The 26,724-nt window shown below is 38.3% G+C and overlaps 1 protein-coding gene across 4 annotated transcripts in view; it reads left to right on the top strand.

Annotated features, from left to right (window-relative positions):
• The window catches only part of CALCR (calcitonin receptor), a 173,157-nt gene that overhangs the window by 89,211 nt on the left and 57,222 nt on the right, over positions 1-26,724 (top strand). For all 4 annotated transcript variants that reach the window (XM_068934848.1, XM_068934849.1, XM_068934850.1 and 1 more), the window contains exons 2-6: positions 282-369; positions 8,672-8,825; positions 12,863-12,973; positions 22,402-22,514; positions 25,780-25,871. In XM_068934848.1, the coding sequence (XP_068790949.1) occupies positions 282-369; positions 8,672-8,825; positions 12,863-12,973; positions 22,402-22,514; positions 25,780-25,871 (558 nt within the window). The remainder of the gene's footprint in view (positions 1-281; positions 370-8,671; positions 8,826-12,862; positions 12,974-22,401; positions 22,515-25,779; positions 25,872-26,724) is intronic.

Here is a 26,724-nt window from a genome sequence, read left to right as displayed (position 1 = left end):
ATACCCTAAATCAGCTGAACTCACAACCAAGACATCCACAGAGGAGGCAGAAATAAAACCATACCAATCTCCAGTGAAATGAAACCCAAGCACACACAAGGGTGGAGGTACACACACAAATACACAAACACAAACACACACAAACACACACACACACACACACAGAGGCACAGGCACAGGCAGTGCACTTTAAGTCTTTTAAAAAGATGCCCACACATGAAGACAAAGAAATTATCAGAATAAATAAGTCTAATACTGTTTTGTTGTTGTTTAATTCCCAGAAGGGTCACCTACAACATGTCTCTCCAGAAAGACTCCACAATGAAAAAAACAACCCACAGTTGCTTCTTACTGATTATCCTTCTAATTGTAAGTATGATAAAAATGAACTGCTCATGACATCTGCCATACTTAATCCTGTGGTGATGTTTATAAAAATAAGGAGTATGAGTTATATTTCTTGTGCATCACAGGTCAAGGAATGGGTTCTGGTAACTGATAAATTTTGAAATAAAGTTAGCAAAGTTGCTAAATAAGGTATCTCGTAAAAATTTTAAATTGAAGTCAGTATTTCTTGGTGATACAGAAATGGAGGCCTGAAGAGGTAATGCATGTGCTTTTTCATTTCCATGTTTTACAGACTACAGAGTATCAGTAACATGGAAATTTATAATTTTGAAAACTTGCATAGCATTATTGAGCCAGACAGACTGACCTAATTAATTCTGGGTTTTCCCCGTTTATAGTTATTCTGCTCTGAGAAAAGCAACCAAAAGGGAAAATAATGGTTCAAAGATTAGTTATTCAGTTCAAACCCTATTTTCAATCGGTCAATCTCAATACTTCTGTTATTCCAGTATGTGCAACATGGCTGAATAGCTGCCTGTTCTAAATATGTAGCAAATTGGTTTCTATGTGACTGAATACCTCTCCTGTAAGTTGAATGCTTTCTGAGTCTCTGCTTGATAAACTTCAAGCATTTAGTAATTATCAGCCTCAGTTACAGAGCAGTCAGTATATATCTGGATGATGCTACTGGGACTAAGTGCCTCTCTGCCTCAGAGTTGAGTTACTTGGATGCCTGGTATCTCCTTATTTCCCAAGTAACCATCTACCTTTGTATTCCTGAAGAAAACTTGGAATACCTGTGCTTCTTAATTGAGTTTTGTTTGTTAGCTTCTCATGCCCTGGTAGGTGGGACTCAGTGGCGCACCCTCAGTGCTTGAACACTCTGCTCTGTGCAGTCTCAGTGCTTTGGAGAAGACTCTCTCCCATGTCTCTCCTTGAACGTTTTATCCTAGATATGGGATGTCCTTAGACCCCCTCCCCACCCTCTCCAGCCTTAGACTGATCACTAAGTCTTTTTGGTACTTTTTGATAGAAGCCATCTCTCTTACATGTTTCATTTTTGCATAGAATAGATAGCACTTTTCTGTGTAAAAGCCATAGTAACTCTCCTTTGCCAAGCGAAGGCTGTTTAAAAGCTGTTAACAGAAGCTATTAGTTCTGGAGCACCAGTTGCTCCAAAACTCATTTATTAGATTTAAAGCTAATTTCTTATTCTCTTCCTCTTTGATGACTTCCCTTGTTTTGGATACAGAGTAATGCCAGTGTGCCACCATCACCAGGTATTCCTCTACATCTCAGATAAAGTGAATTCCATTAGAAATTTTAGCAATTCTTCTCAGGGAATATTTCTTAGTTCACTTTATTCCTGATATTGTCAATTTTTCAGTAAGTATTCAGAACCATAGAATCTGACTGAGGATGTGTTCTTACCCTGTAAAAGAGGATTGATGATGCAGGTTTTCTCACATAGTCCAATTTTGTCATCCTGGGCCAACCACAAACTGCTTAAAAAGACAAAATGAATGCTCCAGATGAAGGCCACACCATTATTCAATTAGATCCGTTAGACCTAGACTGTATTTTAAAATAGATTCATTTTGAGTAAGAAACAAAATGCACAGGTTCATTAAGTCCAAATCTGTCTAATCATTAGCAAACCTCACTCACTATGCAGTCTTTTACATTAAATCAGATCCTGAAAGGCTCATGAACTCTTGAAATAATTTCCATTCACCAAACAAGGAAAAGTAGTTAAGTGAAAGCCTAAAAAGCAGCTAGTAATTTTATGCAACTGCACAAACTGGCATATTTTGGAACGTTATTACAAAAAGTTCAAATCTCCAGAAGCCAATTAGTAAAGCATTTGCCCTTGAATGAGGGCTCTGCTCATGGTGTATCCATCTGATCACTGCCTCTTGCAGCTGTGAACAGGATAGGTGCCCAGGAGGTGGCAGCCCACCCGTATGCTCCATCGGGCTCTTGCCACCTTCCCAGATCAACAGCTCTACCACAAGTCTCTAAAGGCCACGTCTGCACAGACACAGTGAGGCACACAGTGGATAATTATTAGTCAAGCCATAAGCCTTTCGCTGCCTAGACAGCAGCTCTTCCAGCATCTGGTCCAGAGCAGGTCTCACCCATTACTGGGCCAGAAGGAGCATTGCAGATTTGTCGCATCCTCCCTTGGCTTCACAAAACACCCTGCTCCCTTTCGGACCCTATTTGGAGCCCAGAGGCTTCTCCAGCCCCTCAGGACTATCCAGCTGACAATCTGGTTGGTCAGCTGTGCAGAAACTGCTGATGGCACATCTCTGTCTGCCAGCATGATCAGATCATTGACTTCTTGTGGCCTGTGGGTAATACCTTTGCTCACTGCCACGTTGCCCTCCCACTGCGTATCTGCAAGGATAGAGCCTCATTGTCTGTGATACTACCTTTGAGAGCGTTATTTTGAAGTGCATATTTCTCTTTGTAACTGTGGATTGCTGCCAGTTGTAGGGAAGTGGATTTACAAATTCAAGAGTTCTTCTCACACAAGGAAAATTTGTGAAAGTAAATATGTTACTGGTGGTTTAGAGATTTTCTTTCAGAACTACACTAGGCAGGGATGTTCATGAGGGAGAAAAATGACAAATTCTAAAAGTTAGCACACAATATTCAGGGATATTAGGACTTTTGTCTCCAACTTTGCTTACAAAAAAAAATAAAAGAGTTAATGTTGCTATGCAGCTGATTACCCTAAAGAGGATTCTTAAAAGAAGATGATAATTAGAGCTGCAGTCTAAATCTGTGAAACTCCTGCAGCCTTCCTTTAAGCCCACATTTTCCATCAAGTTACCCTGAGAGTAAAGCTTCCTTGTTTGTACAAATACTGCAGCACTGGAAAAGAACTGTGAGACATATTCATGAACTGTTTTTAATTAAATGTGCTTTGTCTTCATCTGCTCATGACTGCATCTTGCTTGTTTAAACAGCTGCCAAAATCTGCAATATACATTGGATGGAATCTCAATATGAGACAACTTTCCATCCTTCTTCACCAGCAATTGAGTATGGAAAGATTTTAACATTCAGTGGTTAAACAAAATGTACTGTGTTGGGGTATTTCCCCAAAGAAATTGTCTGCTTTTTTGAAGTACATTTGTGATGGATAAGAAATTATTGTTATTGTTATGATTACCACGTACTAATGACCTTTGTAAAGCATCACAGTAGGTTTTTGTTTCACTGTCCTAATGCTAGTAACTGTGAAAAGGAGTTCAAACACAATCAAGGTACAACAGGGCTCTGCAACTGGGCTGAGTCATGTTGAGCTCCCACTCAAAGATATGATAATTTGAGGGGCAGGAGTTTAGTGAACCACAAAGTGGTGACTACTTATGGCAGTTTTAAAGCAAATGTTTTAAAATGTATTTTTGAGCTCTCAAAATCAATAACAAATAGTTGCAGCATCCAAATTTGCAATATATTTGGACTGAGCTCAACAATAAGTGTTACAAAATATTTAATGGAAGTAGGAAAAAAAAGAAGGAAAGCAAGCTACAGATAAATACCTTCCTGTCCTAAATTTCACATATTGTTAACAATCTGTACGCTTTGAAGTTCTTCATGGTGGAAGAAAAACATTTGGGGATACTTGTTCATCATGTCCAACGTTTTGTAAATAACTGAATTTTGTACTTGCTTTATCTGGATTCTGTCTTTCAGAAATGGGAAAAATCTTTCACGGGTTAAAAAGAAGTGTCTCTCTTACAGAAACTGGTGTATTAATTGGTAAATTCTAATATAGATTAATAACAAATCCAGATTGTTTTCTCCAGATTACTTCATCAGTTCTAGGTATAAAGTGATCTTCAGCATTCCAGGCAGTCTGTTCTTTCTCTTTGTAATGATAATTCATCTTGTAACAGTATTTGTCACGTGGTGGCTTGGTGGTCGTATGTATGACGTCATTTACTTGGACTTTTAGGAGTGACATCATATGTACGGCTGCTAAACTGCTGCATGGGACATCACTTTAACCAGTTTTCTTCAGAAGAAACACTAATCATTTTTAGGTAACGCAATACAACCCGATTATTAAGTTGTAATTTATTTATTTCTGTTTAATAAAGAATATTTTTAAATGAATGAGGCATTCTACTTTATTGTATCAATAGCGTTTATACTTCCATCTGAAATAGCAGATAGAGGAATGGGCAAGGTTATCTTGCAGTAATGGACTATGAGAATTTAGATTTTGTTCAATACTAGGTACTAACCAGATGAAAATGGTTTAGTCCTGACTTTTTCATGGTAAAAACATATGTTTTAAAACTTTATTCCCAAAATATCTAGGTATAATTATCAAAATGTAATAGCAGAGGTGATTCCTAATCATTTTTTCCACTCGTGTGTGTGTGTGGGTACAGGGACATTCCCAGTGTGTCCCACAAGCATGCTATGCCTTAAGCCTTTCCCCCCTTGCAGGCATGCCCAGGCTTCTTCTAGTTCTGATAAGAGAATAATGACACAGACATTTCTTTCCACCTCATTTGCCATTTCCAGACTCCTAAGGTAAGGAGTAGAAGAAAAATAAAATAATAAGTAATAATATCTAACATCACAAACCATATTAACATTTTTGGCTGATTAAGTCCCAGATATTCAAGGTTGAATCTTAAGCCCACAGAATTGAGTGGGAAGACTAATATTAACTTCAGGAAGATTAGGCTTTAGGCTCCAAGTACCTAAGTGGTGGTGGACATTATTCTTCTGCATACTTTAGAAGTCACTAACATTGCAAACGAAGGCTTCGATGGCCACTTCAGACTCCAGCAAGCCAGCACATTAGTTAGCTGAAATGCTCATCAGATTTTAAGACAAAAGAAAATATTATTCAGACTTCCAGGGGCCAGCTTTTCAAATGTAGGCAAACAGAAAAAAGTAATAGATACCAAATGGAGGAGTACATTCAAGGGCATGTCTGTATGAACAATACTAGTAACACACCCATGTATAACTCTTAATTTGACTTTGCACACAAGATGTTTGATTACATCAACAGTGCATGGAAATATTTGTGTGCGATCAACTTTAAAAATTCAATTATCTGTGTTTGGTGATAAGAAAAAAATAGTTAATTTAAGAGATAGCTGTAATTAATATTAAATATTCTAGTCTTTATGCATCAAGCTTTATATTTACTGTAGGCTGTTAAGTAATTTCTACTGGTGAAATAATTTCCACAGAGCTGTAGTGATACAGTCTCCTCTGTCTTTTTAATCTCTCTGACTGAATTTGTGAATGAAATGTGGGCAATAGAAATTTTGCTAGCAGTTTCAGTAAGGCCAGCATTGCCTTCCTCAGAGACCATAGAATCACCTTCATTACATGGCTGAGTACTTTAAATAATTTTGTGCGCAGTACAAAATACTTATACCATCCATCACCACAGAAACCTTGTGCAGCCAAATATTAAAATATTCTCCTCAATCTGTACCCAGTGAGAGATGACTTCTTCAGGAATTGGATTAGTGTATTACACAGAGCAAGTCATGGAACTGACTTTTAAGAGTAAGGTGTTTTCACTCTCTGAATTGTATCACACCCCAAAAAATGATCATCCCCAGTAATAAACTGTTACTTCCTCACCAGTTAAAAGACATAATTAAACCATTTCTTTTCTGCTGGCATTTGTTGTGTTTAATGTCAGCTTATGATATTTTTCTGTACTGTTCAATCTTCTGGGAATGCACTGTCATTTTTAAAAAATTCTTTATAAGAGAGGATCCAAAAATCAGAAAAGGGGAAGGATGTTCTGAAGCACTTAATAAGTACTTACACTTTCTATCTGTATGTCTATAATTTGTCAGTTATTTCATATATGTATCGTGCTTTATTCTGTATAAATAAAGCAAATGAAACAGCAACAGTATTTATGAGCAGGGACCCTGACCTTTCTGATCCCTTTGTCAATGTGAATTGACCTTTTTTAGTCAAACATATCTGAAGAACAAATAAACTCCTTCCTGGAAGAAAACAAAAAGCAAATGAAAACATTGTTTCAGAGGAAAGAAACTTGGTGAAGTTTCCCCAGCCTAATCAGATGGTTATGTTTTCAAAACGCGGATGTCTTCCCAGACTCACCTAGAATGACATATGCAATCCCATGGAAGCCCTAGCTTTCTCAGATTATACTGTTATTCCGTACTTGAATCCCAACAACTTGAAACAGGTATTGTTCAAAATAAGTATGGAATAAAGTAAGCATGGAATTTCTGTGGATCGTTTCAGGGAAGCACTAAAACCCATGGAGGTATATGGACATGAAGGGATGAGAGAGACTCAGGGTGGATAACTTGTCTGAGATCCTCTAAAGGGCACCTTATGAAACTCATCTGTGCTTTCCTGCACCATTTGTTGGATATGGGCCATTGCTGATTTGATCTTTAAAGGATATTTATGGACTCAGCCATTCTCTTTCATCTTTTCATAAGTCATGGATCCCAGATTTGCTTGGTTTTAATTCTGTTGAATTCTTCTGGCTTTCTAGATGCTTGATTTTTCACTTGAGCAGCCAGATGAAATAATCCAAATATCTTCTCTGTCCAAGTTATGGATATAGTTTTATATAGTTATATATATATATATATACACATATATGCATATACATGGTTATACATAGTTATATATAGATATGTAGATATATAGGGAGAGATATACAGTAACATATAGTTATATATATATATATATATATAAAACTTTCTACTAGAAATTTTTTTCCCCTCTTATTCCTCCCATTTTATATCGAGCAATTACTTAAGTGAAATGATATAAACTGCCTTCGCTATCGTCCATGGTCTTCAAATAGCATACAGGTGAAAATGAGCATCAATATCAGAAGAGATTAGATTAGATTAGATTCCAGAAAACATCAGTTAAATTTAGAAGTATAAAAAGATTGAACAGGAGTGATTTGGCACAAAAGGATAATGATATGGTAATTATTTTATTTTATCTAAGTCAAACACATTGTCTTTTTATGTATTCTACCAAGGTTTATTAGTTGTGCTAGTAGAAAGTGATATATTAATGAAATTGCTTGTGATATGGGATAAAGAAAAGGAAAAGCACCAATTTGAGAAATAAGACGTTTGTGGTTTGAAATCTGTCATGTTTTCAGTTTGAACAAATGCTTGCTTGAAGAACTGTGTACTCATATTTGATGACAATATAAATCTCATAAATTTGAATGTGCTCTGAAGGTGACCAATATAATCTGGAGCATACTCCTAGAAATCCTAAACCCTCCCTTTCATACTGAGAAAATAATAATGTTAATAAGTCTTTTTATGTGACTGTTGTCTAGGGAAATCGAGGTTTTGAATAAGAAAGATTCCCAAGAACACCAAACCTGTGTGCCTGTGTGAATCTCATGTTCTGAAGCAGCTTATAGATGACCCTGTATGTGTTTGTGATGGCTTTAGTACAGCTTTGCAGGAAAAAAAGTAGAGGATCAGGCAGAAAGGTGCCAGAGCAGCTTTGCTTTTGGTTGTGGAAGCAGAGGCACTAATCCTTTTCCTATCACCCTCATGTGGAGAAGTGTCCTGATACAGAATTAAGACAGGATAGAATTGAACTAAACCTACCCTGGCTCACAGACCTGGGCTGTGCAACAGAGGGATGAAGCAAGCATCTAGGGATAGAAAAAGGTCCACCCTCCTCTAACTGACCTATCTACCTGAGATTTTGCCTGCTGGAGGCAATGATCCTTCTGTATGCCCTGCAGGGAGCTCAGAGTGGAAAAGGTCAGATCCCAGTTGACTGAGGGACACTTTTTCATTCAGACTCTCAAATTTAGGAACACTTTGCTTAGATACTTATCTAACAGCTAAGGTCAGACAGAGAGGTTTAAACTCTTTGCCTCATGTTTCTGTAAACTTAACAGCTGAACGAGCTCAAAGCAGGTGATGTAAAATACGAATCAGATGATAGTTTCTAGGCTGTGGCACTGAGGAATTTTGTCTGGGTAGTCTAGAGAGAAATCAGCACCAGTAAGAGGAAATAGATGGGTGTAACTTTGGTGAGATGCATGCAAAATTTTTTGCAGACCATTATGTCAGATGAACAGATTTTAAAGATTTAAAAAGGGCTTGCTTAAAATCTTGAGTTTATAGTGAGGTAAGCTAGTAAAAATTCAGCATTTCCATTGCAAGCAGTAAAAGGCCTATCATAACGCTAAACAGATGTGCTTAATAATGTGTAATAGAGATTTCTGATCCTCACTTTTTTATCCTCCTGGTTTATTCACTTCTACTAACAGTTTTTCCTTTCTGTACAGAGAATGGTTCCAAGTCTTACTTCTACTGTAAATTACACTGATCCTACATTAGAGCCTGTAGTAACTGAAAATTCAGTCATACGACAGAAGATAATAGATTCGCAGTTCAAATGTTATGAGAGGATGAACAGAGCTCCTCCATATAGGAAAAAAGGTAAAAAGAAAAAATAAAATCTGTTCGTATATTGCTATGTTTGTTTATATTACTATAAAGAAACATTTTCTTCTGTGTATTAATACATAGTCTTCCTAGGTAAGACACTTCCCTCCAGTAGCGGTAGTCAAATTTGCACTAAGTTAGCATCCTTTTGTTAGCCACTGGGAGAAAAAGCCTAGAATGAGCACAGGGAATGAACAGCTTTTCCTTCCTTCCCATACAGACAATACTTCCACTGCATAGATGAAGTACATTTCTGGCTTACTGTTTTGCAGCTTGAATATCCATTTTTCTTGCTTAGGGAATATGATTCTCCAGAACTGTCAGTTCAGTATCTTTCGCTAAGCCCACACAAAGACCTAATTGTGATAAATGGTCTCTTGAACATAAGTGTCATTTTATTTGCTTCCCTCACCATTTCATTTTGCTGTCATTTGTGTATTGACTGATACCTGTGTCCTATACTGTCACAGATGGTCTACGTATTCCACATCCAATGGTAACACTAGTAAAAAGAAGTTTATAAACCACTGAGGACATATCTCTGCTGAATATGAAACACGTATTAAGATTAATAAGAAAGGAAATGGCAAATAACAGCAATGTTACAATGGCATGGTATGAATCAAGAAGCATTCCTAGCTGGGATTGAGTGTTGTGTTCGGGTCGTTTTCACAGAAAATATGGAAGGAGTTATGAGGAACTAGAGAAAAAATATTGGTGTGGTATTGTGGGAATTTATGCAAGCAAAGAACAGAAAGATTGAGGTAACAGTTTAAAGAGAAGATACATTAAAAACACATGATAAGGATACCCAGCATAATGAATGGGGTGGGGAAAATGTGTTTTTTTCATAATACAAGAACAAAGACATTCCTATAACTCATTACCATAAATATTTTACCAATTTCTGTAAGAGTCATAGAACGATTAGATGTTGAGATGCTCGGGGTTTGATGTTTTGGAATGCGTAGAGAGATACTCATTACTTTAAATGGGTTTTAATTCAGGCCAATAATGGGAAAAACCCACAGGTATTTAAACAGTGTTACGGGATAGAAGCCTTCATGTTTCAGACATATACAAGTCTTTAGCTGCTGGGCTTGACAAGTAAAAAAGATACTGTCTGTTCAGATTACTCTTTCAGTCTCCAGCTCTATAAATATATAATTTTTGCATCCATGGATAGTTCCACTGGATCCCCCTTTCTTTTGCCCCTTGATGATGTGATCAGTTGCTGAAGCGTTTACCCTCCATGAACTAATTCTCATTAGCTATGAATTCCTGGTAGTTTTCTCATGGGAGATGTTGTCACAGGAGAACAGCTATGGTAGATCAGCAGCAACCTGACACAGCACAGCAATTCCTGCATTCCTTTGATTAGCAGCTAGATTTAAGTGAGAACTGTTATTTTCATAGCAAGGTGCTCTTAATTAATTTATATCTCTAAATGAAGATGATGGGTGAGTACGGAATGATGCCAGTGCTACTGAAGTCATCTTTTCACTATAGTTTCTATAAGTCACCAGGAAATTATAGAATCCTTACCCACCCTCCAACATTTATACCTCCTAAAGCGTTGGCTGTGAATAAGGGTCTAAATGTCTTGGCTGCAAATTTGAAAGGGAGGATAGGGTGAGATGGGAAATTCTCCTGATGCAAAGGGCAGCTGTGGGGCAGCTCCTGAGGAGAAGAACCTGACATACTGGTTGAAGGGCTGTGCCATTTACGAGGTTCCAGCACAAACAGTTGTGGGGTTTCTGTCTAACACTGAGGCTTGCAAGAAAGCTCAGGAAGACTGATACTGCTTTGAGAGGCCCTGCCCAGATGTGTATAAATTTTTTCTGGGACCGCTGCAGCCCCTAAAGTAGCCAATTTCTATTACTGGCCCAAAGGTAGTTTACATCCATCATAATCCTGGGGCTCACGGTTGATGAGTATGAACTGCAGAGAACTGCACAGCCTCTCACTCTCAGAGAAGCCAAAGAGTTAGTGTAACACAGATGAGTTACGGCAGTATAACAAGTGGCCATGTGTCAGCCATGTACACATTTGTCTTGCCCATTCCAAGGTAGAATTGACTGACACCTGACCGTCCCTCTGGGACAGTGCTATGTTCCTTCCCTACCCATCCATCCAAAATCGTAGTCTTTTCAGCCAGTTGCACACCAATATTCTACTCCTCTTCCTTTTCAGTTTTATTGCTTACACTAGCTTATTTCCTGCACCAGTTGAAAAAATACATCTCTATATCCTTTTATCTATCTTGAAAGATACAATCTATAATGTATAGATCAACCCAATGAATTTTTTTTTCCTTACAAGGCAAAGTAAAGGATTTAAAACAAAAGCCAGAAATTCCTAACAAGCTCACTCTGCAGTGTCTCTCAGAAACAATGCTCAAGTTGCATCCATTTTCTACTCGTCTTTTCCTTTGATATTACAAAATAATTCCTTAAAAGTCTTTCAACTATATCTCAAAGACAAAGCAGAACATGAGAATGCCTGAAAGAAAGATAACAAACCGCTGATATCATGGTTTGTTAATGAACTAAGCAAGTAGCATTAGCACATTTAATTTGACAGTGGGAAAATATGTGTGCATAAAATCTTAGCTAATGAGGAAAAAGTCCTCATAAAAATGTCTTTTTTGCTATAAAGTAACCTGGATAACATTAATTTAGAATGTTTTATGCTTTTGATTTTTAATTCAAAGCTCTTTTGGCTTAAAATAACAGACTTCTTTTGCAGCTTTCTAAATCTGTTGTAAATATTGTGTTTCTTAAAAAAAGGTTTAAGAAGAAGCTTATCTGAGGATAATTTCAAAGGCACCAGGAGCAATTAGGTGCCTACATTTTATTAACTTTCAATGGCTATTTAGAGCCTAACTTCCTTATGAGTCTTTCAAAAACAACTTACATGATCATAACAGCAATTCTAAAACTCCCTTGGGACCACAGCATAAAATGCAAGATGTATTTTCTCCTTGTATTTCCCTTTGACCTGGCAGTCATGATGATAAATATCTTTTCTCCAGCACAAACTGATTTTTAATGGAATATAATGAAGAAGTACAAATTTTTTAGTGTTACTTGACTAAATCTGCAATCAGTGAGGAAACTGTTACAACAAATGGTCTTATCATACAATTTCAGCTAAGCAGTATGTAACCTCTCTGTAATGGGAATCAAGAATGAGCCTGTATAATGTACTTCTAGCACGGCAAGGAAAAGCAAAAATCAAAGATTTTTTCCTCTCTTCTTCGTCATCTTTTTGGGGGCCGGGAACATTGTTAGTAGGGGATATAGCCTGGCCAGTGCTACCTTCCCAGAAGAGGCATGAAGAAGATGGGATTGCTGTGCCTTCCCCACGCAACGTCAGAGGGCAGAGTTAGCCTGTTGCAGACAGCTGGAAACGCCCTTTGATCTCACACCTTACTTCACTGGATCTACAGGTTATCACAGCCTACCTGTGGTCTTGGTGTCACGAGCCACAGCTTTAAAGATGCACGCTAATCTTTCGTCTTGAGCAATGTAACAAACTCACAGGGACCAGTCTGTGCAAATGTTGCCTTTACCTGGGATATCCCTGCAAGTTCTTCCTAACTGTGCACTTCTAAGACTTGGTCTTCAGACCTGCTGAACAGCAGAAGGTGAAATGAAGTGTGGATGTCTGTCAGGATCCAGGCAACGGAGGGTCCCTTTACCTCTAGCCCATGTACTTAGGGCTAAAAAGGCAAGGGGAATCAGGACCAGGAATCTGTAGGATCAGACTTACATTCAAAGTTCAATTCAACTGGCTTTAAGACATCATTTACCAGTAAAATTAACGCCACTGATGATAAGTCAGCAACCACAAGTACCCTGTAGCATATGAAGGTCAGTCAAAGTGTAGTAATAATAAGATTTTTTTTTTTTGTAAAAAGAAAACGCTTTATTATCTGCAAATGCCACTATTCCTTGGGAGAGTAGAGCAGAATGTGTGCAAAGTGACTATTTGTTAAATTAATTACTGAATTTCCCTTGAATGTTTAGGTCTGTTCTGTAACCGAACCTGGGATGGATGGTTATGCTGGGATGACACACCTGCTGGAAGAATCACTGCTCAGAATTGTCCAGATTACTTTCCAGACTTTGATCCAACCGGTAGAGTATTACTTTTCATCATTTTATATTTCAAAGGAAGCCTTCAGAACATTCATGCCATTAAATGGAAGCATGTTTCTAAAGGCATTTTTGTGGCGTTGTGAAAACTCTTGAGAGGTTGTCTGAAATGAAAATGTATCCAGTCATTGGGTTGCATAATTTATATATTTTAATTTTAAAAACGTTTTAAATGTATTTGCATTAATATAAATTTTGCCCATGGATTTCTGGAATCTATTTTATGAAAATATTGACTGTTTGGTAGCAATACCAAACCATTTTTTAAAACTTAGTTCTAAATTTTTCTAATGAAGAGAAAATGCTGAAAACATTATTCTGTGTATGAAATATATATCAGCATTTTCTCTATTCTATTTTTATTGGAAAATACAGTTTATGGAAGAAAGCAAGCAGAAATAATGTTCTTTCAGTCACAGAGTTTTTGCTGTTCGTGCAGATACTTGCAGCCTTTTAGACTAAGATAGCTAAATCAAGAACATTTAAAAGGGCAAATGAAAGAAAAAATCAAGGACAGAAATGGTGATAAAAAGGTATGAGGAAATATTAGATACAGCTAAAATTCCACAAAGAGTATTATCTGAAAAGAGATACAATTGTATGCTCCAAACTCAAAATGTATTGCTTATGGGCAATGTTTTATGCCACAATGTGCTAGATCAAGCATAGATACAGTGTGCCGATTGCAAATAAAAATTATGAAACTAAATATTTGGCGGGGGACATAAAAATCTAAACATTTTCAACAAGATTGAAACAAAATTTATGTGTCTAATTGGAAAGTAAATAGACAACTGCATAGCTGTAAATTAATGTCTTAATTATCCAGTTAAATAGTTAAACTATCGTTTTTTGGTGGTTTGTTTACCTCTTTAGAAAGAGAAGATTTTCCATGTTGGATCAGACCCAGCAGATATTTAATTGAATCCTATTTGTAGTGGCAGCCAGATTTGTCAGTTTTTCTGATCTTTAAAAATCAAGCTAGCCGTGGCTAGAGAATTCACCCAGCAGGTGGAAAACTTCAGCATCAGTCCCAGTTTGCAGGGATTCAAATCACCATCTTCACCTGGATGAAGGAACCTCCCCCTTTTCACTGGAAATGGGCACTGGACAGGAAAGAGTAAAGGGTTCAATGTTGCAGAAAGGGAGGGAGCAAGGCTGCATGCTTGTCTACCTCGTATGGGATCACCCTGAAACCTATGGCACAATTCTTACATTAACTAACATTCGTGGTGTACTTTATGAGCACTGAATTACAAATTCTTGTCATTTGTGTCCTTGTTTACTTTCTGACACACTTAATCTTGAACTGCTTTCTGTACAGTATCATAGTTTTAAAAGGGGATTGAACAGCCTTGCCGCAGGGTCAACCTCACACACGAATCCTTGGTGCACCCTGATGGGAGCTGAGACCCCTCCAGCTAAGGGGGGCCTTTCACCTGTGTCTCCCACTCCACAAACAAATGCTTTAACCATTAGGCTATTTGCACACAAGATGCTAGGAAGAGTATTTTAAAAGAATTGGACAAATTCCATTCAGTTCTCTAACAGAAGTGCCGAAATTCAGGAGGGAGTTTGAGGCTCTGGAGCGTGAGGTTACAAAGGTTTTTTGCCACATTCCTGGCAGATGCCTTGGATGGAGTCTATACAACAATCCCTTTGATGAACAGGCCAATTTACTACAACTAGTCTGCTTTCCCTCCTTCCACAGTTTTCATAGAAGGAAAAAGAAGTGATGCTAACAGTCCTGGTTTATGTTAAATGGCATATTCCATATGCCATTTAGGTGGTAGTACAAGCAGGTATTGGACAGCTCTAAAGTCCCAAAATTGTCCCCACAACTTCTAGATCATCATCCCACAATGATTGGGGGTGATTATAGAGCAACTCTCCCCCTAGTTCTCAGAATACCTGTTACTAACTCTTCTACTGCCTTCTTGTCTCCAAAGCCCCATTCTGAACCAACCTCTCCGTACAACAACGCTCTTCAAAATGAAACTTTAAACCATCCATAGAGAAGCACCTCACTCTTGCTATTAGTGGTCATTAATGTTGAGGTCTGTGACTCATTCAGCTGATTGCGTGTGGTTCCTGTAGATACTTACACATATAAATATGTGCCGCAGAATCTGGCCCTCACTGTGTAAGCACAATTGTTATTCTTTCTCCCTCTCTTTAAAGCTTACATTTTATACATATATATATATGTGTGTGTGTATGTATGTATGTATGTATTTAATTCCTGTTATCCGTACATATTTTTCGCACAGCAGGGGGAAAAATTCTCGTCTGGTAATTTCCTGCTATTTTTGCTGCTGTCTTATTTAGGGGCAATATCTACAGTATCTGCATTTTGCTCCCAACACATTTCTCTGCCCCTTTGTCAATACCTCCATCTGCCTCTTTGCCTGCATCCTAGTCACTTGACACTGTTTCCATGACACAATAGCAACTCAGCAGCTCCTGCTTCAGCCAGAGTCGCTTTCCTAGAGTATCTGTTAAGTACCTCGGCACTATTACAGCTACTGCATAAAACCAGAGGGTAGTCAGCCTTTGCTTTACAGGTGGCTGATCGTCACATGGGGACCTAATAAAGTAGGAGGGAGACAAAATTATGTGGTGACTAGAAATCTTTCAACTGCTAATGGAAGTGGCTGCCACTTAGAGGTGGCCAAAAGCACAGGTTCAACCATCCTGCGAAAAGTCTGTCAGATTTTGTATCACAAGTCATTATTTTCTTTGATAACTTATGTTTGTTAAGCAAAATACAGCTAGATTTTCTTCTGAGAAACAGAAATTTAATCCCAAAGAACAACAGTTTTTCAAGACGAAAACTGCAGTGCCTGTCAGATTTCCTTCTCATTAAGGCTCCATGATCTCAAACCACCTCAGCATATATTTCAGACATACAGCCAACTCCTTTGACTTCAGTAAGAAGTATTTCATATTGTGCTGCCTTGGGCTGCCTTATCTGCAGAACTAGTATATACCAGATCACTGACATCTAAGTTACTTTTTCTTGGGGTCATATATAACTTTATGTCCTAGAATAAAATTCATTGTCAAGCATTCTTTTTGCACTTTGATACTTACTTCATTCATAACTGGAAAAGTGAAGCAATATCAGGCAACATAAGGTCTGATCCTCCTAGCCATCTGCACCTGTGAATGTTATATAACAGATCTCCATATCCAAACCCCCAATAACATTCAGTATGGATGCCAAGAGGAAATTGTTACAGTATGTTAGAAAGTAAATGAAGTGAAATCATATTCTGGCAAAAACAGCCCAGAAGCAAAATGAGAGAGAAAGAGCATACTTAATGCTTAGTCCATTTTCTGTCTCACAGCTTCACAACCAGCTCAATCATCTGATGTAATTCCACTTATTTCACCAAACTTTTATTAGTTCATACTGGATATAAATCTGAGTTCTGAAACAGGAAAGCATCACTGTAATAATCTAGTCTGTTTAATTAGCTAGGGCTTCCTACACTTCTTTTCCCACCTGATGCTGATCTATCCCTTGAAAGGAAATTAGTATCTTAAAGCAAACCGACATACAGAAATCCCTCTCTACAAGCTGGGACAACTGTTGCCTATTGTAGCAATCTCTTTCTCACAGTGATGATCATGCACAATGTGATAATGCATAAAAACGAATCAATGTGTTGGGGGAACATATTGAGCCCTACTGGTTTAACTCCAGTGACAGCACAAACGTCATCGTTTTATCCATCCGTGTCTGTGAATCTCTGAGCAGGGCTAGGTTTTATACTTTCATGTTCAGACATCATATATAGTTTCCCTTGATTTATATTTTATATTCATATTTTATCAAGGTTAATCTTTGGTGTAATTCCTTGGAATAATTCCCAGTCATGTTGAAATTGATAGGAATTGCATTTGATAGGAATATAGTACATAATTCATTCTGGTAATATTCTTAAAATGAAATAGAATGAAAATGAACTGTGGATGTAATGGCCTTCCACCAAGATGGATTTACTGGGGGCATTATGAGGAGCAGATTATTGCCCTGTGCAATGCACAGGCAGTTTGCTTTATGGCAGGGGACGTTCTACTACCCACCTCACTAGCCCAGCTTTCTGCTCATGGTCAGGGTGAATTTGGCCCAATCGCATATAGCAATATAGCCTAATATACAAACTGCATTATGATAGTAACACCTTTTCACTTCATTTTCACTTCCTTTCCTCTTTTGGCAAAGCACATGGTTAAGAGCAGTAACCACCCAATGCGGAGCAAACCTGGCTGGCTCACAGGCAGCTGGCTGACCCAGTGATCCATGGCTGCTTTTACCAAAGCTCCATTCAGTTCTCTGCTTAGTTGGACTTATTTATGTCTTTGATTTCATTTTACAAACTAATTGCTCATAACTCTCCACATGGCTCCAAGAGCAAAGTTTTTATGAGGACAATTCAGAAATAGATCCATATATGTGTGTGTATATGTATGTATGTATGTATGTATGTATATGTATATATGTATATGTATATGTATCCATAAGCAATTATGTCAGAGGAGGATTAATATCTTGTTATCTCTCATGACTGAAAATTATGGAAGTAGAGCCTTTTCTTATTACTCTGACACTGACTGGAGGGAATGAGAACCCTTCACTGGAGCATGGATCATGGTTCACACCTTACTATCACTGGGATCTGAGGAACACCCCGGCAGCAGAGATGGCAAAGGCACAGGCAGTAGTTTTGCTCACTACTGCTCTCTTCTTGTGCCATTTTGCAGTCTCTGAAACCTTTTGTCTTCTGTAAAACATATCTTCAGAGGATAAATGTCCCATGCAGGAGAGGGGGAAAACACTGAATAGTTCTTGTGGATCCTTCTCAATGTGGCAGCTATGACACCAGTGGCTTGTGGCTACAAGGGACTGGATATGATGGGCACAAACAGGTCCTTTTCTCAGCTAGCAAAATGCATAAAGCTGAGTAAGATACCAAACCGACAGGCGCAGTCATTGCAGACAAGAAATCATGACCTTCCACAAACTGGAAAGACAGAGACCTTCTGGGTGCCAGCTCCATCCCACCTCCCTGGCTCAGGGCAGGCAGGGAGGCCACTTTCTCAGGCATCCCCTGCTTCAGGCAGCACCCTGACTGCACTCCCCTAACTAGTGAGCCTACTCTTGTGTGCCCAGTCCATCCCATGCTCCTTCCCACCCTGCGCTGCGCCTCAGCACGGCTGCAGGTCTGTGCTTGCAGCCAAGTTGGAGGCAAGAGGAAGCCGCCTCAGGTGCCCTGGAGCCACAGGGACCTGCTAGAGCACTCTGAGCCACACAAGGAGGACTGTGTCATGGAGAGCCCTTCTCTTCCTCCCACAAAATCAGATTGCATCTACCCTGCTAAAAGGCCTTCAGCTCTGAATTTCTGCAGGTCCCATTTTGCTATCTTGAAGTGATATCTTTTAGACAGTGATAAATCAAGCAAGTCTATTCCTTCAGCTGGATTCTTTGTCCAGCTGCTTCTTTCTCCCCTTCCCCTTCTGTATGTTTCTATCCTGCTTCTTAGCAAGCTTAACAGCCACATTTTAAACATCATTTCTTATCCCCACAGTGCATAACATGACTCTATTATACAGATTCCAGTTCTGCTAACTAGAGGCATTTTGATAATATCTCTGTTCAGTTATACGACCGCAGAGCTGAAGTTTTCTAGGGCTCCATTGTGTTATATCAGATCTTTTTTTGTTGTTTTCAAAATAATTTATTCTAGAATATTTTACTGCTGATATAAGTAAATCAGATGTGCTACAGAAATATCAGCAATTCCTCCTCTGCAAAACTAACTACTACTCAGATCCATCCAAAGAATGGCAAACAATCCAATGTATGGTATGTGCTGCGCATGCACTGCAACAGAGGAAAACTTCTGTTAACTTCCAACATATAACTCAACAACTTAAAAAAATGACTCTTTTAGCATCTGTTAGCCACAGAATTGTTCTAATTGTAAAAGAGCTGATTGATAGAAGTGCCATGTTTGTTTTGTTTTTTGGGGGGTAAGATATTTGCTATATGTAAATGACTGACTTGTTTTGTATGAAAATACAATTCATAAAAGTACTGTTGGTAGCTCAAACCCCACACAAAACTACTATTACTTGTTTTAAGTACTCCCAAGAAACTGCAATTGTGGGTAAGATTTTTCTCATCTGGTTCCCAGATAGCTCTTGAAGTGTCTGTCATTCTCAGGGAACTACAGAGATCCTGCACAACTGCCTTTGAATAGATGTATAATTTAAGGTACCTGAAGTCAGGTGAGATGAATCCCACCCAACATCACAATTCCTATCTTCTGAATAATGTGATACCCAAGCGATCCAAACTGGTAGGACATAGTTGTAACCTAGACAATTAGTGTTCGCATAATATTTTAATAATCTTAGAGCACATACTTCCATTTTGCCTTGATAATATTCTTACCCATCCTTATACATTTGTGTATTTCTTCAGAGCTTACTACAGATTCCTCTCTTTAGCACAAAAAGGAAACAGCGTATGTCCAGATTTTGTAATCCCATGCTTGCTACTGGGCCACCATAGAAGAACCTCCAGTAGAAAAAGTTTGGGTTACAAGCTCACAACTTTATTTCTATGTAAAAGTATAGATTTAGAACAAATGCTAGACCTATTTGAATCACTGGAATAGACGGGGGCAGGGGGAGAACGGCGTCCCAGGGTCAAGCATCAGTTTCATCATACAAAACTTCTTTTGAAGAAGTTTCCTGTCAACTTCTTCAAAAGCCAGTCCTACTGACTAAACCCACCACATCACAGGGTTACCCTGGGTAGAGGAGACCGAGGTACTCAGAGTGACTCTTTTTATTTATAATTTTTCAACAGCAGAGAGCAGTAACATGAAAAATTGTCCTTTGTCTGATAAAGTTTAGCCATTTATGAAATCAACTAGGATCTTATGAAGAAAAATTTTTAAAAGTTATATATCGTGATTAGCAAGTCTATCACAATCCCATATTGTGATAACATCACAGTAAGAAATCAGTGGGCTGTGGCAACACAAGCAGCTTCCAAACTAGGCTCAGCTATGTCTGTCTGGATTCAAGGAAAAGTGTAAGGCAACAGATTTGCCTCTAATTTACAGAGGCCACATTAATTGAGGCAGAGAGCCCACCTAGACATTAAAGTGCAGAGATGATAGATGATATCAGCATTATGCTCTATAGCATATTAACAAAAGCCATGTACATTGCCCAGTACATAGGATAGTAGGTACAGTATTTGTACACTATGTTCCATGGTAGAGTAACCATTAATCTTTATCTGTGACTGAAAACTTTTTCCAGCTTTAGATAATATCTGGCAAAGAGTACAAGGGAAACATTGCTGCACAGGCAATCTAAGATTATCTCCAAGCTGAAGCGATGGAAGGCTGAGATAAAATGTACTGTTCCTCTTGTTGTTGATGCACGTATTGATTTTCAACAAGTCCCCTCCCCCCCCAAATGATTTGAAACTCACACTAATTTCAACAATATGCTATTTTATGGATGACTAAATTGTCTTTTTTTGCAATGGTACTGTATAAAGTTAATTTCTAGTCGGAGGAAGATAGCACAGCCTATACATACTTGCCAGTATGATCAATAGCTTTTCTTCATTAGGATGTAAAGAGGGAATATGAATCTTCCAAATTAATAGGCTCATAAATCATCAGATTTGGTTAGGAAAAATAAATGCATATCCTCAACCGGAAAAAAGGCTTATGTTCAAATGGTAACTGGCTTTGTAAAAGTATCATGACTGGAAATGCTAATACTGTATGCATAGAACCAATACAATTAATAAAGATAAAATAGGTGAAGAGAAGTCAAGGTAGACTTTTTGTACTTTTATATAAAAATTCAAACTTGTAATACTTTGTTTTTCATAAAATAAAAAAGCTATACCATTATCTAAGGAAACAGCAACTAATTAACGTTTCTGATCTTATACACTTCCTGCTTTTGTTACTCAGACGAACTTTCCACTGACTCCCATGTGGCTAAGGCTTGAGTAAAGGCCAAAGGAATGAGTCCAAATCTTGACAGGTGATTAGAAGTGACTGCTTGTACTTCAGCTTCCAGGGTTTCCCAGACAGAAATTTATGCATGGCCGAGAGGACACATGCACAGCACACATCTGCACTTCCAGACATCCCTCAGCCTAGTCAGGGCTATACATTTCTGAAATCCTTAGAGTTCCTCTACCACGATAAAAGGACACGTGCAAGGAATTATGAACCTGATGAGCTGTCTGTACTGCACGGCTCTAGGAGAGGATGTCAGAGCTACCTGTGGTGCAGAAGTCAGCCCTGGATGCCCACGTGGAGAGGCCAAAAGCACATCAGAATTTTTAAATGTAGCGCTCTGCAGCCATTTTAAACTAAACTAAACACTTGGGGCCCGTGCCAAAGTGTCCATCCATTGCAAGTATGCTTCTCTATATGCCTGCGTGCTTTACAGGCTCAGAGCAAATAAAAAGTGCTCCCACCGGCTTCTGGCAGGCTTTAGCTAGCACGGAGGTTGGGCAGGACTCTTTGCCCATTTGCGTAAAAGCAGTGCTAACAGTGGAACTGTATCACCATTTCTCTAATTCCTGGACTCCAGTTAGTACCGCTGCTTGCTATGTTTCCACCACACGATACTTTTAACTGTTGGTTCAAGAGACAGTTTCAGACCACTGCAGCACTTTGTAACGATAGGTGATGTTTGCCCCAGCTCAGTCTTCCAGGGCAGCTCTGTGCAGAGAGCTGCAAAGCACTGAGTCATGACTGACCAGTGAGAGCTAGTTTCATTTATGGCTTCTCCTTAGGCCAGGTATTCCCCATAACACATTAAACCCTGCTACAAGATTCAGTCCATTTGTGTCTGTGTAGTGATAGCCGTTTCTTCTTGTGAGTGAAAAAAAAACATGTTTGGAACCAAAAGCTTTTGATTTACATGCTAGGAAGTGGATGCATCCGTTTTCCAATGTTAATACTGTAGACTGGCATGAAAACTGAAGATATGCAGACACCACTGCGTTTCATGTGTACACCTTGTACAGGTTCTGTGTCTAAGCTTAACACTACTTTTTCTTCCATAAACAGCCTCTTTAAATTAGTTATTATCACAAAATGAAGACTGATAGCTATGCTCTACTGCATTCATTCAAGACCAAAGGAGACAGATAAAAGATAAGGTTGTTGACAGATAAATCTCTCTGAGGAAAAAAAAGAAATAGAAAAATATATATTATCTGGACGAGTTGAAAACCCTTTGGATTTTGTTACCCAGGCATTTTATTTCCAAATATATTACTTCTCTTTGATGGATGTTTAAATGCATAACATGCACATGCTAAAATAACTATTATTGAAATTTATCTTCAGAAAGGGCTTCAAAATATTGTGATGAAACTGGAAACTGGTTCCGCCATCCTGAGAGCAACCGAACTTGGTCCAACTATACTTTGTGCAACTCTTTCACTTCTGAAAAATTGAAGGTATGCTACAGTTAAAAAGGCACTGATTGTCTGAGAATTGTTGGGGCCTGGGCTGGCAGCAAGATACATATGAAAGAAGTCAGAATAGTCCTCATCATTCAGCTTTATTTGCTGCACAAGAATGTAATAGGATTGTCCTTGAGGTGCTAACTTATTAAAATTATTGGATGAATATTCAAACCTAAGTATGGGTTTGTACAGAATGGATAATTTAGTAGCAATTCATACGACCAGTTTTGCAATGTTTTTCAAATGCATTTTTAGTTACTTTTTCCCTAATTGACCAACAGCTATAAAGTAATCCCTTAAAATTTCATTTTTATTTTCTGTAACAAGCATCTCCCAAGTTGTTGACACCTTCTTTGCAGGGTTACAAGTTTTAACATAATTTGAAATTACTTTATATAAGCAAAGAGTATCACCCTATAGTCACTCCCTTTGAAAAGAAATATTTATGAAGATACCATTATGGTGGAAAATCCTACAAGCCTGAACACATTTAACAGTTCAATTGAAGTCAATGAGATTCCTAACAAAGCATTTGCATCAATATTTCCAAAATCAAATTGCTCAGCTGAAAGAGGAGAACTAAGTATAAAGGCACCAAAAGAAACAAGGAGAGAGAAATCTGAGAAAAGCTTTGAAAAACTAAGTTAGGGAAGCTCATGAAAATAAACATATTTCTCAAATGTGAATGGAGCTCCAGGAAAATCTGATTACAGATTCATGACAGAATAATTTGTGACTCTGGAATTGTGGAAGGAAAAGAGTCAGAAAGTGATTTGATTTGGGGTTTGTGTTGGAGGATCTTTTTTTACCCCGCCAAAAAGCAGTCTGTGGTAATATTTAGTAGTGATCCAGCTTAAAGTGCCTTGGAAAAGGCTACTGGACTAGATGGGAGGTAAATTCTAAAAGTTTTTGAGGCATGAGGAACCATTGTGGTAAAATGGGGCTCACCTGTGTAACAAGGAGAGAATAATAGTAACAGTCTGAGCTCACAAAGGTATTAAATGGAAATACCATAAAAATATAATTTTTCCAGATGTTGGCCCATGTGGAGAAGTAAAAAATGTAGTTCTGTTACCTATTATCCATGCCTTCCAGAAGAAGAATTTTGAACATCTTTCAAGCAAAGTGCAGATAGAACACAAAGGAAAATTATACGTACGTTGAGATTTTTCTGAAACAAAAAAATAATGGAAAATGCAGAAAGAATTTAACTTTACAGTAATGCCAAGTTGGATTATGACCTTTAATCCAAGCCTTCAAAAACTAGGAGTATGCTTTATTTCTAGAGTCTTTCCATGTACCTACAGATAATTTAATTAACTGAGTAGGAGGCATTTCTGTTGGTGAATTCTCTTTTCTCAAGTGAAGAATTTGAGGGAAAAGGGAATATTTAAGTGTTTCTTTTAGAAGTTTTCTAAACCCAAGATGAAAAAACATGCATAAACTGTAAAAAATTGACAAGTCAGCATTTTATAAATCCTGTATGGCAGAAGGGGTATGACAGATTGATGTTTTAAGGAGTGCAGGAGTTGACACAACAGTTTATTATTTTTTGAAGATAGCAGGGAAGATCAATACGCTATAATTGTGAGATAGATTATTTAAAAACCATATTGCAGCCAGTTTTTACAAATGCGGTGATATACCATATTCTTTGTTATCTGACAATTCAGTGCATTCTGATCTGCCTTTGTTATTATTTTTGAAAGCTTTTTTGAAGCTTACAATATTAAGTTTACACGGAGTAATCAAAAATGCTATTGTTGAGCCCCAGGTATCCAGTTAGAATGATTTAGCAGTTGTATGATGACAGATAGATAGTTAGAATAACTATGAGTCTTCTGTGATGCGCACACATATGCACTTGCATGTGACTAGGCATAATCCTTTCCTACTTTACAGCTGTTTCGGGCAACAAAACAAAAAGTTTATAAACAATTGTTCTGTAAATAAAATTCAGGCCTGGAAATTTTATTCAATCTGATATAGTGAAAAACCATAGCAACCATTTAGTATGCATTGGAAGAAATGTCACGTGCATGCATGTATAAACCTCTCCTGCTACTCCGTTTTGGGAAAGTTATCTCATCTTTCCTGCAGTCTAGATGACCCTCCTTGGAGCTTCTGGTGCTCTCAGAACAACTTGTCAAGCATTTGCACTCATTCGTGATGTTATGGTTATTCACCACAGAGGGAAACTAGGAGACTTAGAGTTTTTCCAGCTAATATTCACAGATAGCTACTTGTCATAATGCAGCTCCTCCACCCTCTTAATTATTTTTGTTGCCTTCTTTGCACCTTGTGCAGCTCCACTGTGTCCTTCTTAAGGTGTGGAGATCAGAAATTCATAAGCATTTGAGACATGGGAGTGCCAAGTTTTAAACAGTGGCAAAATGTTATTCTATTCTCAGTACCTTTCCTGATTATGTCCAACATTTTGTTGACCTTTTGGCTGTCACTATGTATTGAACCAATGATTTTGAACCATCCAGGATGATACCAAGATCTCTTTCCTGAGTTTTAGTTGTCAGGTCTGAGTTCAGCATTGTGCAGATTATTGGTTTAGATTATTTCTCCCTAGATGTATTACCCCACATTCATTCATTTTGAAGCTCAGATGGCACTCTAAGCTCACTTAGTTTTTTGAGGCCCTTCTGAATTCTCTCTCTATTATCTGGAAGAACTAAGCATCATGTAGAAACTTAGAGACTTCTCTGCATCCTCCCATCACAGATCATTGATGAAGATCATCATGAAGATGTTGAAAAAAAAACAGCCTCAATACCAATCCCAGAGGCACCTTGCTGCTGACTCATCTCTATCCCCAAAGTAGCCATTAAGTCTTTACTCCCTGTTGTTTAAGCAGTTTTCAGACCATGAAACGACCTGACAACCTGTTTCTTTTAATAATTTTTTGGTATGGAATGTTTTGAAAATCCACATAAGTTACGTCCACTGTGCTCTCTTAGGGCTCTGGAAAGTTAGTGAGGCACAGAGTTAATGGGAATCTTGCCAGTGGCTTCAGTGCAGAAGACAGCAGAAGCATATCAGCTTATGTAAGAAACACTTATCTCATCTGTAGACCTTGACTGATGCTATTTAATATATTGCTGGCATTTAAAGTATATTACAAAAGAATCTCTGAAAGAAAACAAATACAAAACAGGAAGTTGATTTTGTAGGTTATTCCTCAATGAGAAATAAATGAGGGCCTACAAATTGTTCATGTTTGCTTTTTGTTTTTGTTAAATTGCAGATGGCATTCATACTTTATTATATGGCGATCGTTGGCCATGCTTTGTCTATAACATCCCTGTTGATTTCCTTGGCGATTTTCTTCTATTTCAAGTAAGTGTTTTTTACAGACACTCTTCTTTCCCTGAGGGATCTTAAGTGGTAAGCAAAGTAAAGCTTGGAAGGGAATGTGGCAGTGAGAAGCAGCTCTTCCCAGTACCTCCTTATATAGTCTTGGTAAAAAAGCCTCAGCACAGGGTCACCTTACCAAAGGGACATCTCTCAGTGGTGTAGTCAAGAGCATACTGTTACACTTATCAAGAATAACATAAAAGTGAGAAGTGGTGTGACTGGGGATTCAGTAAGCATTCTTTATTTTCCAGTTGCCTGTAGATCCTGGGAGGGTATGGCCAGCCACTGCAATGTCAAAGACGGTGAGGGCGGTAGCTTGGAGCCCGCTACTCCCTGAAGGGCAGGAGTACTCCCATCCGTTGCTGAAGAACTGAGGAGGCACATCCAAGACTCAGCAGTAGGGGGTGAACGTGACACCTAGTATGTAGCCTGTCGTCATTATTAGGAGGAAATAGGTGATGTTCTGCACAGGAACTTTAAAGGGGGCTAAATTATCCAATATTCACCCAAAATATTTGCAACTACTTTATGCAAACGGAACTAGAGCATTTAAATCATGTCCATTAGAGAACGTGCTGCACACTATTTATCAGAATGTGTCTGCAGCGGAGGAGCAGAGGGAGCCTAGTTTTGCCCTCAGACATTGTAGTCACAGATTCAGCTGCAATCAGTAGTGGCAGATTTTTCTGGGAACAGCCTTCTGTTTCCAGCTCAGTGAAACACTAAGCACTAGAAAGCAACAAATTAAGCTCTCCAATTATTTCTTTTTTTTAAATCACATGAAAAGTTGTTATATCTAAATCATACTCTAGCCACAGAGGATTTCTCAATGGCA

Source organism: Struthio camelus, chromosome 2, assembly GCF_040807025.1.
Source record: "Struthio camelus isolate bStrCam1 chromosome 2, bStrCam1.hap1, whole genome shotgun sequence".
Taxonomy (NCBI): Eukaryota; Metazoa; Chordata; class Aves; order Struthioniformes; family Struthionidae; genus Struthio; species Struthio camelus.
This window is presented reverse-complemented; position numbering and strand designations above follow the sequence as displayed.